Source organism: Platichthys flesus, chromosome 20 (assembly GCF_949316205.1).
Source record: "Platichthys flesus chromosome 20, fPlaFle2.1, whole genome shotgun sequence".
Classification (NCBI taxonomy): domain Eukaryota; kingdom Metazoa; phylum Chordata; class Actinopteri; order Pleuronectiformes; family Pleuronectidae; genus Platichthys; species Platichthys flesus.
The window spans coordinates 12,912,955-12,926,595 of record NC_084964.1 but is presented as its reverse complement, the minus strand read 5'-3'; the positions used below and the strand labels follow the sequence as shown (position 1 = coordinate 12,926,595).

The window sequence follows — 13,641 nt, the reverse complement described above, 5'->3', positions numbered from 1 at the left end:
GGATTGAAGTCGGACTGCTCGTTGAGGAAGTGTTGTAATATCAACATGAACTTGAGGCTTTTTTCACTGTTGGTTCCTCCTACTCTCACCACAGAGGAATACAGGAGTTATAGGCCTACTCTTTTTGAGAAGCGTTTTTTTTTTTGTTAGATCCCTTGAAATCCTCTTTACATCCCCGTAGCAATGAATAAATGAAAAGCTCTGACAACAGTGGAAACCCGAGAGTCGTAAAAAGCTCATCCCATCATTCTATTGGTCCAAAGCGAAATGACTGATTGGACGACCTGCCTGTCAACACCTCCATCTTTCCTGTCAGAGTCTTCCGCAACTCTAGACAGTATTACAGCATCTTTGGTAGAATCCGAACTTCCATAGCCTCAGTCAGGCTGTAGTCAGGTGTTTTCATGGTGTGGATTAAGAGGGAGGTCGGAAGTTGTATATTCTTGCTGGTTTCTTCAGTACCACCGACCCTCCCTTTACAGAGGACATATTGTGCTGTTCAGTTATTCCCTTTCCTCTAATCTGTTGTGTAGGTTTTTTTTTTCATTCTGTCCTAAAACACCTTGTCAGTAGCACATTGAATAATGTATGCCTAGCAGCTAGTCTGGCACCCCGCCTAACACAGCCAGGTAAAGCGAGAGCAGATGCTGACAATCCCTTTATGCTGGAAGTTGTTGACCAATCAGAGCAGACTGGGCTTTATCGGGAGGGAGGCCTCAATGAGGCAGCAGCTAAAACCAAGTGTTCCAGACAGAGGCTGAAAAGAGGAGCTGCAGCAATATGCAGTTTGAGGAAAGTGATGTGTCCTATTAAACATTATAGCATTTAAACAATTTGAGGTTTGAACCCCAAATAAATGTATGAAATATGAAGCGTGACTTTTACACGTCTCCTTTCAGGATTAAAAATACATTAACTTAAAAAGTACTAGCAACTCCCTGGTTGCGTGCAGGTTTTCTACAAACCGTTTGTCCGCATTTCAGTTCGTGTCCATCTCCTCACACTCATGGTCCCGCCCCTCGCACTGACTCAAACTACAGCACAGCACATATGTGCAGCGACAGTATATTTGAGTGCAGACAAACAGTCTTGAGCAGCCAAGCGGACAAATATACGAGCTGTGACAATTTGACAGAGGGGGCAGGCTCTCTTGAGGGAAAGCATTGCTTAAACGTTAAATGAAGAAATGATGCTGTCAAAATGAAAGACGGTGATTTTGAATCAAGATAGGAGTCTGAAATAAGAGCAGAACAGTGGCAGCTTTTTCCACGAGGAGAGGACCTTGGTTTTTCAGGCAGCCACCTTTTGAACCACTATCTGGAGTGCTAGTTGACGTGGTCGTCGGGTTGCTCAAGGCAGCGGCTGCCCTTTCCCTCCCAACAACAGGCTGCGTTTACAGGGTGTCCGGATGTCGTAGGAGTATCTGAGCCCTGATGTCTCCTGCAGTCCTTAATGTCAAGGAGCAGACACACCAAGGAATCGGCTTGCAAACACTTTGTGTAGCAGGAGGAGTAGTTTTCATCCGGGTTCCAGGCTTTTTTCGAGTTGTACTGAGTGCTGCCGACCCTGCGCAGAGCAATTCACTAGAAGAAGACATCCATTCTTAACAGCCGCCATCTTCTCAGATATTGATTCGCAAATGTGTCTCTGTCAAAGTCATGGAAATTGACAATATTTACAAAACTTTGACAAATTAAGATGGAGGAACAGATGGGTCGGATGAATTTGCAGCTATTTGCATTCTTGCATGTAGCCAGGTCACGTTTGGTCTGTTATATATCAAAGTCTGCCGGCCTGCCTGCGGACAGATTTTGTCCAGCCCCACTTGACATCTGAGTCCTCATGTACAAGAGCAGTTATGACTACCGAGCTCTCCTGGGCCGGAACGTCAACATGTTGATTGGCGTTGCGGCTGCTGCGATCACATCATGAGACGAGATCTAGTTTCAATCTGTTTCCTATAAAATGTTCCTGTACTCCAGCCTCTCTTGGCAACCTCTGCTCCCCCCCATTACACAGCGGGGGTGATGCGAGTTCAGACAGGCTGAGAGCATGTCCTCCTGTAGCATAGAAATCGCCGTGTTCAACTGGGCAGCAAACCTCATCTGCTTATTGTTGCCAGCAATATTTATTGACAGAGTCCTGAGGAAAAAAACGAATGAATCCGCGGGTTTCACTCAGCATCATTTCATTGAGAGGCCACGTTTTTCTTTTTTTTTCTCCTCTTCCACAGATGCCGGCTGTGTTTGAACAACTGGATTCCATCAGCAGCACGCAGACGGTCTGCCAGCGGCCTCAGACATGAGCCTTCCCTTCATGTCAGCACAGCAGGTTCAGTTCTGGCGTTGTTGCACGGATCCTCGGAGCGAAACCCAATTGACGACACAAATCCTCTCTCCCGCTCGTCGGGGGTTCGTCCCATCGAGCTCCGATTGAGATTTAATGAGATGGTATTTCCACGTATCACAGAATGGTGTCAGAATCAACAGACGATGGAAAAGAAGAAAGTCATAACACCTTGTTTTCCAGACTTGCTGAAAGCGTCGAGAGCAAATTCTGACAGATGGGTGTTTGGAGTGCTCACAGGTTTGTTTGAGTAAAGTATTTCCGTCATGCTCACGCTCATTAGAGGGCTCTAGATCACACCCCTCCATCGTCACTGTTTGTTCCCCTTGGCTCCGGGGGCCCGGGCTCGGCTTCACGTTTAATACCGCTGGACGACGATGACAGCCACGGCGAATGAGGATCATGCGGGTGAGGCACGGGAACGTGAGGTGTTTTTTCCTCCCGGTTGAGTGTGCTAATGTTGAAATGAAATGTTCTTCCTGTAAGAGGAGCGTTAATTCTCTGCTATACATGGGTGAAAATGTGACAATCTGCAAGTCAGCTTTGCAAACTCCCCTTCTGTGCCGAGCAGGAATGTTCTTCGACAGAAAGACCGAGTGTGATTTCCCATCAAAATATTTTCAGAGCAGGTAAAGCCATAAAACTGCGGTCGCTGGTGTTGAAAGCTTTGTCCCACAGTCTGCAGGTGGAATTTACATATATTAACTATGGAAAAACAAGAGGGATTCATGTCTGACTCCGGCACAAAAGCCCATCCACGCTCTTCCTCTCCCCCCTTTGCTTCCCTCTCCCTCTTTCCCTCCATCACACAGACAGCTTTGCTTGTTCCTGGCTGCTCATGTGTGGCAGCAGCACTGGATAGAAAAACATATTGCTCCATCAATCACGACCCATTCTTCTCAGCAGCACACTGGATTCGGTGGCTGTCTGAGGCCGGGGCCACGTTCACCCAGCCCTTGCTTTAAAAAAAATGCGAAAAATGACAAATATTCCTCTGAACAGATCCAGAGCTAGGTCTCTGTCAAAGTGTACCTATTCTGATAACCCGATTTCTTTCAAATGACGCCACCGCCCACCCCCACCCTCCCTGCCACTCCAAGACTGGCACTGTTTTGATGGTATCTTACTACAGAGAGCGGCGTGTGTGCCGCGTTCAAACGCAGCCTCCTTCTCCCCCGTGTCATACCGATAGATCAAATGAAAAGATAGAGGGAGGAGAAGGAGGAAGACGTCAGTTTTCATCAATGTCTGGCTGATGTATTCAGGAATTTCTGTCTTTCAAGTCTTTGTTTCAGCACACACAGAGACCACAGCACAGAGCACTGCCATACCCGCGTTGCAGCCGTGCTAAGAATACGTCTTCACTTTTCCCGGTTAGATGTAACACACAGCCTGGCCACACAGCCCCGAGTCACAGCCCCCGGGCAGCGGGTACAACGCTGCCGTTTCTACTCCAGAAAGGCCGAGTATTACTTACTCGTTTTTCTCCAGAGCCAGGAGCAGCTGCTCACCTTCCGCCTCAATCAGGAGCTCCAGTGATGCAGGGTGACTCTGAAGAGAGAACAGACAGGAGATGAGATTAGAAAAATGGCCTCCGGACTCAGGCGGGTTGATCGAGGAAGCAGCTATCGAACTGTTGAGTCTAAATTTCAGTAAATTCATTTATTTGTTGATGCGGAGCAGAATGCCACAGAAAAGAGGCGTTCCAACTTTGCGTGCCTTTTTATGAATCGTCTAACCTCAACGTGGACTTGACCTTACGCTGTCAAAATCTCCCCCCCCCATTGTGTTGTGTTTATCCATCTTTCCATGCGTTCCCTTACTCAGCATGCCCACCTCCCCCAGACGGTTGGTGTGATTTTTCTGAAGACTAATGTTTGTGACAACGGCTCTTTAAAATAAAAAAAATCTTTATTCAAATCCTGATGAGGCTTTTTACTGAGCCACCCGGCACTGAGAGAAAAACAGTTTCAATTGATGAGAGCAGTTGTAAATCCCTGTGAAGCTACTTGGCGTCTTAGAACAAGAGCGGAGAGGATTATCTTATGTTTCTATTCCATTTGACATTAATCCCGCTGAAAGCCACGCGTCCTCGCACCCCTGCGTTACAACACTGAGAGGGACCGTGTGTCTCCGCTGCAGTCGGATGAAGTGGAGCCGAGTCGTACATCACTCCCACACACACACAGACACACACAAACATGTCAACACGTAACCTCTCTCCCATTGCATGTTGCACCCTCGCAGGTTCATAAATGCGAAATAGAAAATTCCTCCTTTCTCAAATTCTACATATAGCTGGGCTGCCACACACACACACACACACACACACACACACACACACACACACACACACACACACACACACACACACACACACACACACACACACACACACACACACACACACACACACACACACACACACACACACACACACACACACACACACACACACACACACACACACACACACACACACACACACACACACACACACACACACACACACACAGAGCTGCTCGTGGTTAAGTCATCCGTCTCTTCATGAGGAGAAGAATGTCTAGTGGATCATAAGGAGATGTGGAAGCAGAACACTATCATTGCACAAACCAAGTGGGACTAAAACCTCCTGCTATCTTCTGTTCACACATGCTCTCCACGTGCACGCTCTCACCTCTCCCACGCCGCCTGACGTTTGAGACAATTGCTTGGAAAATACACAAAGCGTGCAGCGTGTTGGGCTGTTGTTAAAGCAGGAACATATTCAAACGATCATTTAATTTCACCTCCATTGAAGTTATTCCGGTTGTTTTTTTTCTCACGAGGTAATGAGATCCCAAACAAACCTTGTGGCACCGTGACTGTTTGGTTAAGCCAGAACAAATTAAACCACAAATGAATTGCAACGTGGAAACTCGAGCTGTGTTTTTAAGCCTTTTTGGCAGCAACAGTTTCTTTTTCTTTTTTTATAAAGTCTGGCACCCAAACAGAGCCAAGGATCCCAAACGTTTCGTTAATGTTCCAGTGTGCACGTGGTGCTTCCTTCCTCTCTGAGATACTGTACAGCTGTCTGTGCATGAAATGTGCTGATGTGAACACAAACAGGCACCGGGCTGCTATCTCCGCGTGCCTGTACGTTTCCCCTGCACACTTTAACCCAGCAGACACGTAGTGCTGACACATGAGCAGGATCCATTATTTAAATCCTGAGATGCACGGTGAAGTTTAAAGATGAAGATGAAGACTGCCGACAGCTGATTAGATACAGAGGATCGGTCGAAAATCGAGATGCAAAGTGAAACAAGTCTAATCTTGCATTTAATTGGGTTTTGGAGATTTTATCCACTTCAAAATGTTTATGCAACAGGTTTAAGAATAAACCCGGATTTTCACAGATTTGAACATTACCCCTGGCTGCTACAGGCTTACTGATTTTTTTTTTCTATTTTCAGAGATGTTGCCAAAGTGGGGCCAGGATATTTTTTTATTTTGCCCTGAGGCTGCTGTTGGACAAATGGCCATAGGGTCCTTGAAATCAAAATAATCATTCCTTGTTGGAACATAAATGTGTTCAAACAAACTCTCTGGGGATTTTCCCGTTCGATAATGAAACACAAGCTCTTTTCAGGCCTGGGAGAGAACTCGGGGAAACAGCTTGGACATTTTGGGGAGTTTTGCCTTTCAAATACGCCGAACATGTTCGTAATCACAGGGAAATGTCTGGAACAGTCAGGGGAGGTGCGCAACCCGAGTGGAACATACAGGAAGCAGGAGACGTATAAATTCCGCTGTGGTAATCACATATCTATATCAGTGTCTGCCTTTAAAGCCAAAAGGATCTCGCCGGCATCTACAGTACATCCCCATCTTCTACGTGTACGTCACCTCTTTTTCATACTTTCATACATTCTTCCTGTTGCATAGCTGTTGATTGTTAGAAACAACACTGAGTTTTTCTAGATTTTCCTGGTGTTTCCACTGGCTGGCAGGAAAAGTTACATTCCCACATACAGTCCCTCTGGAAGTATTCTGGAAAATGCCCGGGCTTAAGTGCATGTTTTCAAGAGATTAATATTTGAACATAAGGGCCCTGCTACAACAAACCTCAACCTGAAAGCGCTAACCCAAAAGTGAAGAGGTCGACTGCTGGGGACCGTGAATATATAAATGTAAAACAAGGAGCAGAGAAAAGGTGCAGTCTGAATGAGTGTTGTTCACCTGAGGGTTGAGCGAGCTGATTGGTTTCCAGTCTTGTCCAACCAGCTGAAGAGGTACAGTTGTCCCATAGTGTTTCTGCTTTGCTGTTGGCGTGTGTCGATCGGTCATGCTTGATACATTCCCTGTAAAAAAAAAAAGAAGACAAATACCACATTAGAATCTGAGAAAAATTCCCTAAACTCTCCCAGCATCTTGTAAAACCAGGCGACGGCCATCTTTGTGGACACGAACAAAGGGAACATTTTCCAAACCGACTTCTCCCCAACAATAATGAATTCCTCCCCCGCCATTAAAGGCCTGAGCCTGGTGTTCATTAGAAACCCAACCTGACAGTGCGGCTGCCTTGAAATATAAAGTTTGTGATATAAAGTGTCACTTACACAAACCCCAAGTGTGCGTTTGATGGATTTTCTGTCACAGCGCACAAATAATACTCTCCGAATGTTTGTGTTCGATTAAAAAACAAAAAAACTGCCGATTATTCACACTGACAATACGCCATCTCCAATACACCCTCGCTGTTCCCCGAGCATATGTTAACCACCTTCTCGTACAGGCACAGCTCTCTCTCTCTCTCCTCCGCCGTAAAAGCGCAATTACAACATCGCCAATTAGCACTCGGATACATCAAGCGACCGGGACCGTTGGCCTGTGGCAAAAAACTGTAGCCGCCCCCTCTGCCACTCGGGCGGCATAAATCTCAAACTTTCGTCGGGAGCGAGGAGTTTTGAGCGAAGAGGAGCTCGACTGCTGCTGCTGCTGCTGCGATAACTCCGGAACACGAGGCTAGTGTCCAGGATGCAGTGCAGGGATTAGACGTAGCTGTGGGGCATTGTTCCCAGCGAGCTTTTATCTCCCCTCTCTGTGTTCTGACAGGGAGTCAACTGAGCCCTTCGGATGGCAGCGGTTCCTGAAGCTCTGGTGTGTTGCCAGTCATTTTAGAACATATCCGTCCCTAAAACCAACACCGAAGTCCCTGAGCCTCCCCGAGTTGGGAGACGAACTGGTTGGGGGGGGAAGAGAAAAACAGCCACCATCCTACAGATAAACCAACCACTTATAATTGAGACAGAGGCGAACATCTCTGGTAAAAAGTATATATCATGAGCGCACAGAGAGGCAGAATGCAATAGTGAGCCACAGGAGAACACTGCTAACAGGGTTTATGCAGTAATCAGTCCTCCGCAGCGGGGAAGCCATTCCAGAGCTCGAGTCTCTTACCGAAGCAGTGGGGGGGGTTTGTTGGCACCATTTGTCTCAGTGCAAACATCCTCAATCAAATGTTTTACAGTTTTTTTTCTACTGTTGTTGTTTTCTCCCACTGATTCTCCATCGAGCGTTTCCAAACAGCAGGGCCACAGATTGAGTTTAAGGGGTGATGTCATTGACTTGTGAGAAGGGATGCGTGTGGTTTTGAACATAATTTATGGTGTGTTTTTGTTAAATTGGAAAGTTTGCTCCTTCTTCAATTCCCAATTTCAAACACACACAAACACACTCAAAGGGGGGTGTGGGGGGAACGACGCACTCCTCACTGATTATTATTACCAGCAGATTCAAGGCTCTTCCTTCGGGGGTTCACATCCCTTCAGTCTCTCACATGACTCACGCCGCCAAATTGCTGAGTCTGCTTATTATCCTGCCTTAATAACCCGGGTCAGGCGCAGCACTCCCCAGCTGAGCTTTGTTCTGGTTTCTCCTCTGAGGAAACCACCACTCTGGAGTTCGTCACGCAGCCGCTCCAGCTGATAGCAGAGGAGCCAGAGGTGACCAGCTCCGCGGTCCTCGTCCAGCCGCGGCCTCCGGTGATGAGAAGCAGACTCGGGCAAGGACAGGACGGCCTCCGCACACAACAGCAGAGAGAAGCACCCTGTCCTCATTAGTCTTCAGAAAAATCACAGCCACCGTCTGGGGGAGGTGGGCATGCTGAGTAAGGGGCCGCATGGAAAGATGGATAAACACAACACATGGGGGGGGGGGTAGGCTTTGACAGCGTAAGGTCAAGTCCACATTGAGGTTAGACGATTTATAAAAAGGCACGCAAAGTTGGAACGCCCTTTTTTCTGCGGCATTCTGCGCCGCATCAACTTTGAAGATGAGGTTCACAGCCGCAACGCATTTGGTTCCCTGACATCAAAGACAGCAAGTGAATAACCATTTTGTTAATGTAATGTGCTATGCGCTTTAATTCCCACTTATAAATGGCATTATATTAGTGGAAACAGTCTGCAGGCTCATTTCTTTTCCACATGCTTGGGAGAGACCTTCAGTGAGGTCGGTGCGTGGCGAGGCAGTAGTGTGTGTGTGTGTGTGTGTGTGTGTGTGTGTGTGTGTGTGTGCGGATTTTGTTAGCTAGACTGTTACAAGGGCTACCAGGGGCACTAAGGGAGTGGTAAAAGTGGGGACCAGAACGTAAAGGCTTATATATACGTTCAATAAAGCAGAGTTTAAACAGAGGGGTTAATAAAGCAGGGTTCTGGCCACGATCCGCTCCCTTTAGGTTCCAGGGTACATAAGGAGAGCTTGTGCCATTTATATTGCCTCGGTAAAGCCAATGCTTGTTGGGAGGATTGTATGTCTGCGTACGTGTGAACGTAACTGAGTGTGTGTGTTTGTTTGACAGTGGGCGACTGAAATGTGATACAGGCCAATGACAGAATAAAGCAATGTTGTTACGAAACAAAAAGCAATTATGAGCTCCGTGTCTTCAGTCATGGTTTTGCTGTTAAAGACACTGTAACATTGTATATGACTGGTCTGGTGCAGCATGGACACGCTAGGCATGTATAGAGTGGATTTGTTATGGGAATTTTTAGACGTCTAAGTCAGTGGTTCCCAACTTGGGGGTTGGGACCTCCAAAGAAGGTGCAAGATAAATCTGCAGAGTTGCAAGTTGAAGGAAGTCGACGGCGGAACAATGGTGATGAGGAAGGTTTGCATGTTCTCCAGGTACACAGGCTTCCTCCCACAATCTGTAAGTGTGAACACGAGTGTCAATAGCCTTGTCTCTCGCTTCATGTCAGCTGGATTGGTTATGGCTTCCATCGCTGACCCACAAAGGATAAGTGGTATAGATAATGGATGGTAGAAATACAGGTAAAGGTTGGAACCTGTGGACTAGCTTTTTAGGTTAAGTCAAAAAACAAGATTCCACAGTCATTTTGAAAGCATTCTTGACCTGAAAATGGGGATTTTGTATCAGCAATTCATTGAAAGCACTGATTTGGTGACATGTGGGTCAGTCAGTAAGGTCTACTAGAACAGATGCCACTTCAATGTCTATGTCTATGCCAAAGACTTTGCCAGGTTTGAAGTCAACATCTACCCATGCTCTCTGACATGAAACCAAGAATCAGTGCTCTCTGGGGCAGTGAGTTTGCAGTTCCTGACGATATTTCACAGTGATTCATTTCCTGGTTTTATCAAAGTTCCCAAATTGATGCATTTTCCCCGGGCTGTGAGCTGTCGGTCCCAGGGAACAGATGAACTTCCTCAGGTCTGCGCAGATCTCAACACATCCTTTCTCACCGCTCCTTGCACAACTCCGGTCCTTCTCTTCCCCTCATCGCTCTGTTCCTCCCAAACAAATCAACAACTGTTCAGCTTTATTAAGCCCCAGAGACGGCTTTCTCACACCCCGACCGCAACTCACTCCTCGACAGGCATCCATGAAATAATGTATTCCTAACAGTCTTTGCTTTTCCAACACAAATGCCACGCTGTTCTTTTCATGTGCAGGTTTGATGAGGCCATGCCCCGGCCTCCGCATGTGTGCGGGTCCTCGCTGAGATGTGAGACACGCTACACATGTGTGCACGCGTCAATATAGAGTACACGTAGTCACAGTCAGCCCCTGTGCAATGGCTGGCTCCATACAAACACACAAGGACACACTCCAAAGTCGCTTTCACAGTAATTCTCTCAAATCTTGAAAATATGTGGTATTGAAAATGAAAAAACAATGAAAAAAGATACGCAACGTGCAAAATCCCTGGTAAGGTACAAATACCAGTGCGGAGGAGACACACTTGAGACAACTCCAGCACTGTTTGACATGTATGGACACTTAATACTTACTAGTCAAACTTGTGGGAAGAAACTGGACTGAAAATGAGAGCATGTGGAAATAATTAGGAAAGGGTGATGAGCTGAACTTGGACAGTTTCAACTGAGACAAAACACAAGTCTTTCCCTGGCTTGCACATGGAAGCTGGTCCTTCCAAAAGGATGAATATTTCTGCATCGAGCGCATGTATCCAGAGATATTTTTATCCAGATGCAGTGGACGGCTCTAATCGGAGCACCGACTGAGCTGCAGACATGATCCGGCAAAAGTTTCCGAGCCAAAAGTTGGTGCTGACGTCAGCACACAGGGGAGAGCTTGGTGAAAGCGTCTGGCCATTGTTCATCTAATAAAGGGTGATTGACAGGCATTTCACGAACTCAATTTATCCCCAATCAGTGCGGATGAATTATGCTAATTCAAAAAGAATGGTGATTGGGAATAGAATGATGAATGATACATTGAGAGGAAGAGCCATCAAGCGGGCAGTCTTTCAATAAGGACCTTGAGGACAAAAGCAATGAACTCCGAAACCCTTCTTCATCGCCGCCTCTTCTTCATCCATGGTACGTCTGTGACTCATCATTAATGGCTAACATTTTCATTGTCAAATTGTTTGTTTGGATGAATCAACAGCCTGAATTAATAGTCAATGATTGAGGATAAAAACTATGCGAAACTGGTGGTTTTGTGTGTCAATAGTAAGGATTTGCTCATTTGTCATTGTATAAGTCTGGGAACCTGTGATCTCAAACTTGGCGTTTTACTCCTTTGCTACATAGCTTTTTTAAGTTTTTACCATCCAAGCAGACAGTCGGACCTCATAGTTTCAGTTTCAGTTGTGCGCGTACACAAAAGTGACATGCAATGTACTTCTATCCCACCCAAGAACTTATCCTTCACCCTTTAGTCTGTATACCTGGCCCTTGGAATCTGCTGCATGTGTGTGTGCACAACAGTAAAATCCGTCCGAAACGCTGCAGAGAAGGTGAAACTAGATTCCTGTATGTGCACAAAATTTAATGGCTTCTTCCGTGACCATTACCACATCCTTCCCTCAAGTTTCATGATAATCCTTCTGGTACTTTAAGCGTAATCCTCACCGAAGATCACCTACCAAGTCTTCGCCCCGCTCCCTGTAATTTGTCACATCAGCTGTAATGCAGGGTTAAAAGGGATTACAGAGCAAAGGTGAAAAGTGCCTGGTAATCTTTGCTTGACTCCACAGTAAACATTCGACCCAGTTGGGGGGGGGGGGGGTGTTATGTCAACGCCCTGAGGGGTTCCACTGGGAAGCAGAGAAACCTGAAGGTGACATCATGGTCACAGGAATCTGCACCCACTGGAGAGAGGGTGTACTTACATTAAATCTAATAAGGTAGCCGTGTGTCAGCGGTCAGAGCAATGAGGGTTGTTAAGAGTTAGATTTATGGCTGGATGATGAATGTTAGAGGATATTTAGGGTCTTAATGAAGCCATTTAACACTGAACTCCCTCTGCTGGTAAAAAAGCCCTTTTGTATTCTCTCTCTTTCTGTCTCTATCTCTCTACCGCCACCTTGTACCCTAAACTCATTTACGGTCAAACAAGCCTGGTGTCAGGACATAATTACTCTAAGGGAAATAGATGGTCCTTGCAGCTAAACTTCCCCCTGGCTCAGCAGGAGGTTAATGTTGTCCAAGAGAACCAGCGCTGCGACGCCGCCGGTGGGTGACACCGTTACGAGCCACCCCCCCACTACCCTCAGCTGCAGAGGCTGTGCTCGCTGCCTGGCGTGGGGCCCGCGCGCCTCAGCAACAAAAGGTCAGAGGCGGAGAGAGCTTCGGGAGCGGAGCCGTGTGCGAAAGTTTGGAACTCCTCTCGGTCATGGGAAGCACATGTCTGGCGCACGTTCAACGCACAAAAAAAAAAACAGCAAAAAAAACAAAACAACTCAAAACAAAAAACCTGGAGCCTCAGATAGCTGGAAAGAAAGGAAAGCGGGGGCGGCTGGGATCTCATCACACAGCTCCATGTTATCATGAGATGTTTTGAGAGAGGGAACTCTGGAAAGATGTCCAGAAAATTGGGTCCTGATTGTCCGTGTCAGACGTGTTCACAAATACAGTAACTTTCGGGAAAAGTCAGGCAAGGGATGGAGCCTGGGTGGAGCAAGCAGGAGGCAGGACATGACGTTTGAATTCTGCTGCGGCGTGAGCAACACATCTTTTGTCATCCCTTCAACTTGGTTGAGAATTTCACAGTGAATTTTACACTGCTGTATCCTCGCAGGGGCTCACTGACATTTTCCAGACATTTGACGAAGGGCCTAACTGGGAAACTTGTCTGGAGCAACTTACTCAGACTTTTGCATTCTTACATACGGCCCTTGTCCGGAAACTGTCTGGACTCCAGTGAGTAATGTTGTGACTGTGTCATTGGCTCAGACTGACATTACCAACAATAGTGAAACTGACTGTTACTTCATTTATATGTTGATTGATGTCCATAAAAATATGCAAGTGGATTTTCTCTAAACAAATTCATTTCTTCAAGTCATTCACTAAGCAACATTGATGCTCGTTTTCTGGCTGTGCAAACATATAAATCCTGTGAGGTGCCTTTTCATTAAATAATGTTTGCTCTTGAATTAGTAATTTAATATATTTTTCCGTCTCAAAATGGTCAAATGGGAGCACTAATGAGTTTTTTCCTCCAGGACGATGCAGGGATTTTGCTCATTTGTTTCATCCTTGTTAATTAAACGTTTCATGATCTGACAGCTTGAGCTCTTAATATATATATAAATGAAGAAATGCTCTTTTCATGGCACGTTTGACGACCTGAAAATGAGCAGCCCAAACTTTCTGGATCCGTCGATTGTTTTCCTTGAGACCTTCTTCTACATGTAGCTATCCGACTTTCAAAATACATCACAGCTCCTCCTGTTGGACACAACTCAGACAGACTCAGACAAAGCCACTGGCAGCAGCAGAACTTCCTTTGGGCCAATTTGTTAGCAACTCACCCAG

General features: G+C 46.3%; 1 protein-coding gene across 1 annotated transcript in view; it reads right to left on the bottom strand.

The window, feature by feature from the left end:
• Positions 1-13,641, bottom strand: part of LOC133975843 (disintegrin and metalloproteinase domain-containing protein 12) — a 77,758-nt gene that overhangs the window by 59,803 nt on the left and 4,314 nt on the right. The window contains exons 2-3 of the mRNA XM_062413857.1: positions 6,568-6,689; positions 3,824-3,897 (exon numbers count right to left, since the gene is read on the bottom strand). Of these exons, the coding sequence (XP_062269841.1) occupies positions 3,824-3,897; positions 6,568-6,689 (196 nt within the window). The remainder of the gene's footprint in view (positions 1-3,823; positions 3,898-6,567; positions 6,690-13,641) is intronic.